Source organism: Bubalus bubalis, chromosome 6 (genome assembly GCF_019923935.1).
Source record: "Bubalus bubalis isolate 160015118507 breed Murrah chromosome 6, NDDB_SH_1, whole genome shotgun sequence".
Classification (NCBI taxonomy): Eukaryota; Metazoa; Chordata; class Mammalia; order Artiodactyla; family Bovidae; genus Bubalus; species Bubalus bubalis.
The window spans coordinates 110,545,422-110,551,647 of NC_059162.1; the positions used below are offsets into that span (position 1 = coordinate 110,545,422).

A 6,226-nucleotide genomic window follows, 5' to 3' on the forward strand; every position below is an offset into this window, starting at 1 on the left:
GCGACCCCATGGACTGCAGCCCACCAAAGGTACATCTAAAAGGATATAATTAAGATGAAAAATTAAAAACAAAAACAAAGTTTTTAAACAATTTGTTGTGAAAAATTAAAAATGAAAATATTTTAGAAAATACTTGAATACATTCCAAATGTGTGTAAATTCATGTTATAGTTGTATTGCTTCCCCAGTGGTTCAAGTGGCAAAGAATGTATCTGGGGTCATGCAAATAGAGCTGCTTGGTGGCATTTGGTGGAAGATTTGGGCTGGAGATATGATCTGGTAAAGTGTTAGTTGCTCAGTCGTGTCTGACTCTTTGCGACCCGTCCATGGAATTTTCCAGGCAAGAATACTGGAGTGGGTTGCCATTTCCTTCTCCAGGGTATCTTCCCCACCCAGGTCTTCCCAACCAAACCCTGGTCTCCCGCATTGCAGGCAGATTCTTTACTGTCTGAGCCACCAGGGAAGTGGGTGGGAACATGGGAGAAAAGAGAGCCGACCTGTATAAAACACAGCCTTTATTGATTTCAAGGAAAATGCCTTGGGGATGTTCCTATCAGTACATCCATCTCAAGTCCCTGAAAGGCTGGCACCAGACTGAGCACAGTATGGAAGGAAAATGGGAGCAAAGCTGCCTGAGGCTGGAGAAATGACTGGGGGCGTGGGGGCTTCCTGGAGAGCAGTGGTGACCCAGAGGCTCTCTGGGTGTTGCCAGAGCCTCCTTCTCTTCCCAGGCTCTCCAGGCCTCCACCGCTGGGTGGACACTTCCTTTCCTCCCCAGGAATCTGGGTGCTGCTCCAGAAAAGATGCCCTTTGGCCGGGTGCATTCAACCCAAGGCAAGCATTTTTTTTATGGCCTCTGGGCATCTGTACTTGCTTTCCCCTGCTGAGAAGCTCATCTTACCTCCCTTAAACATTCCTCCCTCGAGGAAGCCTCTCCTGATCACTCCTTCCTGGGTTAGGGGAAGCCCTGCCAAGTGTCACCTGGTAGGCAGCAGTTAATTGGCTTGTTTCAAGTCCCAGGAGGGCTGCCACTGGGCCTGTGGTGTCACCTATACCAGATAGACAGCACAGTGCCCAGCGTTCAAAAGGGAAAAAATCTGCTAAAAATGAAATTGCATAGTGTAGTGAATTCAGAGTGGGGGCATCCAGCACCCGTAGGACCCCTCCACCGGCACCATACGACCCTGCTTCTGTCCCCACGGGCAGCCCCAGGATGGCCCCCCAGCCCCGTGGTCAGATGGGGGTCATGGTGGGAGCCGAAGCACACAGCTTGTTGTCGCGGGAGTCCGGGCTCAGGTCCCCGGCCTCCAGCAGCTTGTGGTGGCAGCGGCAGGTGGAGGCCCGGCTGGCGGAGGGGGCGTGGCCGCGGCCCCCGGGCTGCCTCTTCCTGTGAAGGCTTCGCACGACCCTGTGGAAGATGAGGTAGCAGATCTCGCAGAAGGTGAGCACGATGCAGACGGCGGAGGCGCCCACCATGAAGTAGGTGAAGAGCTTCTTCTCAGTAGGCCGGGCGATGTAGCAGTCCACGGTGTTGGGGCAGGGCGCCACGTTGGCGCACTGCACCAGGCGGGGCATGCCGAAGCCGTACCAGAGCGTGTGCAGCAAGTAGAGGAAGAGGAATTCGATGAGGAGCTTGAAGACGAGGCTCAGCAGGTAGGTCCACCAGAGGCCGCCGTGCTTCTTGCCCGTGTCGTCGTAGAGCTTGGTGCACTGGTCGCCGTGCTTCTGCCGGTGCCGCCGCTCGCGCTCCTCGCGGTAGGCCACGTGCAGGATGACCAGCAGCGACGGGCATGTGACGAAGATGAGCTGCAGGGCCCAGAGGCGGATGTTGGAGATGGGGAAGAACTCGTCGTAGCAGACGTTGGTGCAGCCCGGCTGCTTGGTGTTGCAGTCAAAGTCCTTCTGCTCGTCCCCCCACACGCGCTCCGCGGCCACCACGTAGACCAGCACGCGGAAGACGAACACCACGGACAGCCAGATGCGCCCGAAGGCTGTGGAGTACTTGTTGACTCCGCTCAGCAGGGCCTGGAGCGTCTTCCAGTCCATGGTGCCTGGGGCGGGGCGCCGGGGCCGTGCCCTCCTGACAGAATAGGAAAACGCCTATGTGAACCAATAGGCCCTAGAGAACTTCTCCCTGGAGGGGTGCGCATGGCAAGCCACTCCGGTATTCTTGCCCGGAGAATCCCCACGGACAGAGGAGCCTGGCAGGCTACAGTCTAAAGGGTCGCGGAGTTGGACACGGCTGAAGCGACTTAGCCACACACACAGGGCTTTTACTGAGTGCCAGAGGCCATTCTCAGTTCTTTATATGCATGGATTCGTTTGCTCATCCCAACGACTCTAAGACATCAGGACTATCCTTTCTAAGCTACAGGGAGGAAACAGGCAGACAGGTAAAGTAATCTGCCCAAAGTAACAGAGCCAGTATGCTGGCAGGAAGGGAATGCACACTTGCTGATAACAATGATTATTACTTATTGAACATTTACTATGAGGCCAGGCCAGAAGCTAAACACTTTATGTGTGAAAGTGAAGTTGCTCAGTTGTGTCTGACTCTTCGCAACCTCATGGACTCTAGCCCACCAGGCTCCTCAGTCCATGGAATTTTCCAGGCAAGAGTACTGGAGTGGGTTGCCATATCCTTCTCCAGGGGATCTTCCCGACCTAGGGATCGAATCCAGGTCTCCGGCATTGCAGGCAGACGCTTTACCGTCTGAGCCACCAGGGAACTCATTTAATCCTTATAACGACCCTGTGAGGTGGGCACTATTATGCTTCTCATTGACAGGTGAAGAAATTGATAATCAAATGAGAAAATGATTGTAAAGCACTCAGTACACAGTAAGTGCTCAGTAAATGCTGGCTACTCATTGTGATGTGAAATCTAGAGTGCCCAGGTCACTCATTTAAAACTAGAACTGAATTCAGAGCTGGGCTCTCTACCACCTTCTCTCTCCTTTTCCGATGGATGTCTGCCCCAGACCAGGTTCTCAGAACTGACCTCGTTGATGCCACACTACCATCCTGTGAAATTGGGGTCATGAACCCCATTCTTTGGAGAGGAAACTGGGGCTCAGAGAGGGAAAATCAACCTCCCCAAGGTCTCACAGCCAGTGGGTGGTGAAGTTGGGAGACCAATTCATGCTGAGGGGGTGCATGGAGAGGGTGATGGTCTGGTTCCTGGGAACATCAGTTCCAGGGAAAATCTAGGGACACCCGTTGCAGGCTGTGCTGGAGCCTGAGGGAGCCCCAGCCACCCCAGCCATGCGGGATGCCAAGGGTTTGTGGTGGGGAGCCATACTTTGTTAAGGTTCCTGGATCACACATTTTCCTCCCAGTCCTGGAGTGACTCAGAGGGTGTGGATGGGTGGGTCTGCCTGAGTGCACCTAGTATCTGCCTAGAGGGTATAGGAGCATACACCTCTCCATGAGTCCATGCGGGCCTGTGAGCTCCTGGAGCTGCTTTGTGACTGAGCGTGCACAAGGACTGCAGGACCATCCCTGTATCGCTGCTTCTCACCCCTCCACTGCCACCACCCTGCTCCCAGCCACCATCACCCTGGCTGGTATTATTGCCATAGCCTCTTGGCTGGCCTAGAAGGCTTCTTGGGCTTCCCTTGTGGCTCGACTGGTAAACAATCTGCCTGCACTGTGCGAGACCTGGGTTCGATCCTTGGGTTGGTTAGATCCCCTGGAGAAGGGAAAGGCTACCCACTCCAGTGTTCTGGCCTAGAGAATTCCATGGACTGTATAGTCCACGGGGTTGCAAAGAGTCAGACATGACTGAGGCACTTTCACTCACTTGGCTGGCCTAAGTGTCTGCTCCTATGCCCCCCGAGTTCATTAAGTTGAGTCATGTCACTCCCTCGTTTAAAACTTTCTACTAGGGCTTCCCTGGTGGCTCAGTGGTAGAGAAGCCACCTGCCAATGCAGGGGATATGGGTTTGATCCCTGGTCCGGGAAGATCCCACATGCCATGGAGCAACTAGGCCCATGTGCCACAACTATTGAGCTTGTGCTCTGGAGCCTGGGAAATGCAACTACTGAGCCCTAGAGCCACAACTATTGAAGCCTGAGCGTCCTAGAGCCTGTGCTCTGCAGCAAGAGAAGCCACGACAATGAGAAGACTGCCACTGTGACAAGAGTAGCCCCTGGCTTGCCACAGTTAAGGAAAAGCCTACGCAGCAACCAAGACCCAGCAAAGCAAAAAAACAGTAACAACAACAACTTTCTACTAGCTTCTCATTACACTTAGAATAAAACTCCAGGGATTCTACATCCTCACCCTACTCTCCTACACGCTAATGAGTGCCTCTGGGGCTTTGTAATTATTCCTGTTGCCTGGAGTGCTCTTCCTCCAGAACCTTGCATGACTGGACCCTTGTCATCACTAAAACATCTGCTAAAACATCTTCTAATTAGAGGCTTCCCTAGATACCTGGAGGCCCTGCCCTCCCAGTCATTCTTCTCCTGTCCCCTTTATTTTCTTCCCAGAATTTAATTACCATTAGGAATTAAAGTGAAAAAGTGAAGTCACTTAGTTGTGTCCGACTCTTTGTGACCCCATGGATTGTAACCTATCAGGATCCTCCAACCGTGGGATTTTCCAGGCAAGAATACTGGAGTGGGTTGCCATTTCCTTCTCCAGGGGATCTTCCCGACCCAGGGAATTAGGAATTAAAGTATTTGTTTAATCCTCTACCTCTCCGAATTTTCATAAATTTCTGTTTCACAAGGGCAATTATTGTATATGCACTGGCAGTAGCATATAAAAGTGTCATTTCCCCCCTCCCCCCCCCCCAATTCCTTCCGAGACCTTTGGGGAAGGGCAGTGGGATGTATATGGAGCCTGGAGCCACATCTGGATTCAAGCCTCAGCTCTACCCATTCTCCTTGGGTGACTTCCCAGGTAATCTCTTTGACTTTCTTGCCTTATCTCCAAAGGGAGAAAATAATTCCTACTTTCTTGAGCTGTTTTAAGGATCATAAAAGACCATTTACTCCGCAGCCTGCCACTCACCTGGTGGGAGTTCAAGAAGACTGCAGTGGAGGTTGGAACCCCGTCTGCCAGCCAGGGGAGGAGAGGGGTCCTGACAGGTGTTTCCACCTGAGCCATCCCAGGCCGGCCCACCTGGGGGCTGTCCCTCCTTGGCCAACACCTTCCACCCTCCAGTCCTGTCTGCCCAGTCCTGCCTGACACGCCCTAGGAACGCGACTCACAGGCAAAGAATTTCCCTCCAAGCGGAGGCTGGGGACTGGTGGAGCCGGTTCCGGTCCCCACCGCCGTCCCCAACAGCAGCTCCCTGCGATCCGCTTTGCCCATGCCCTGGCACCCAGCCGAACCCAGCTTTCATTGTCCACTCCACAGTGCCCACGGGTCGGCCCCACTCCCCGGAGCCGAACCCCTCTCTCCCCACCCGCCACCCCCAGTTCCCATCCGTTCCATTAAGTTTGTGCGACGTGGGAGGGAGTTGTCCAGGAAACTTCAGCAGCTGGAGCCCCCCACCCCGCCCAGAACCGAGGGGGTGAGAAGGCAGCTGGGGAGTGGGGTGGGGGAGGTCCCTCCATCTCTTCCCATGCTCTCACCTCCCAGGCTCAGCCTGGCCGGAAGGCAGGAGCAAGCCCCAGCCCCGCCCAGGGTCACCCGGGGGCGCTCAGCGCGCGTGGTCGCAGGGTGGGGAGGCACCCCGAAGCTTACCCGCAGTGGCGCGGCCAGCGGGGGAGCCAGGACTCCGCGTCCTCAAGAGCCGAAGCACGGGTGGGCAGGGAGGGAGCCGCGTCTCTGCAGTAGCGGGGAGGCGCGTGGCGGCAAGCACAGCCGGGGGCGGCTTGGGGGAGGGCGAGTCGGGGGAGGAGCTCGCGAGCCGCCCGCGGCGAGGGTCGGGTTCTCGTCCAGACGCGGTGCCTGGCTCCTCCGGAGACCTTCGTCGGGGCTTGACGCTCGCTCTTCTGAGCCTCGGTTTCTTCTTCGTGTGCGAAACCGGGGCATCGGTGGACCTGGGCAGGGCTGTGTGGCAAAGGCTCCAATGGGATTCGGGGCGTGAAGCGCTCCACACTGTTAAGTGCCAAGTGGTCCCCGGGCCGACTGCAATCGGGACTCGCCCACGTGTGTTACCACGGCGACTGCGTCCGCGCCCTTGCGGGTCACTGTCCCCGCCTGGTCCTTGGCCTCGACCCTGCGTGGGCGGCTGCCCTCCCCGCACGCGCGCGTGGCTCAGGCTCAACG

At 55.7% G+C, this 6,226-nt stretch overlaps 1 protein-coding gene across 2 annotated transcripts; it reads right to left on the reverse strand.

Moving 5' to 3' along the window:
- Window positions 1–498: 498 nt before the first annotated feature.
- Window positions 499–5,992, reverse strand: GJB3 (gap junction protein beta 3). Of its 2 annotated transcripts, none has more exons than XM_006061289.4 (2): window positions 5,699–5,992; window positions 499–2,080 (listed from the first exon to the last, which is right to left on the reverse strand). In XM_006061289.4, the coding sequence occupies exon 2, from the start codon at window positions 2,044–2,046 to the stop codon at window positions 1,234–1,236; it is 813 nt and encodes a 270-aa protein (XP_006061351.1). In that variant the 5' UTR covers window positions 2,047–2,080; window positions 5,699–5,992; the 3' UTR covers window positions 499–1,233. The 2 variants fall into 2 exon arrangements, with proteins under 2 accessions (XP_006061351.1, XP_006061352.1); XM_006061290.4 differs by lacking the exon at window positions 5,699–5,992 and adding an exon at window positions 5,021–5,281.
- Between the last annotated feature and the right edge of the window lie 234 nt (window positions 5,993–6,226).

Coding starts and splice junctions, on each gene's coding strand:
- GJB3 (XM_006061289.4), bottom strand. CDS start 2,046: ATGGACTGGAAGACGCTCCAGGCCCTGCTGAGCGGAGTCAACAAGTAC.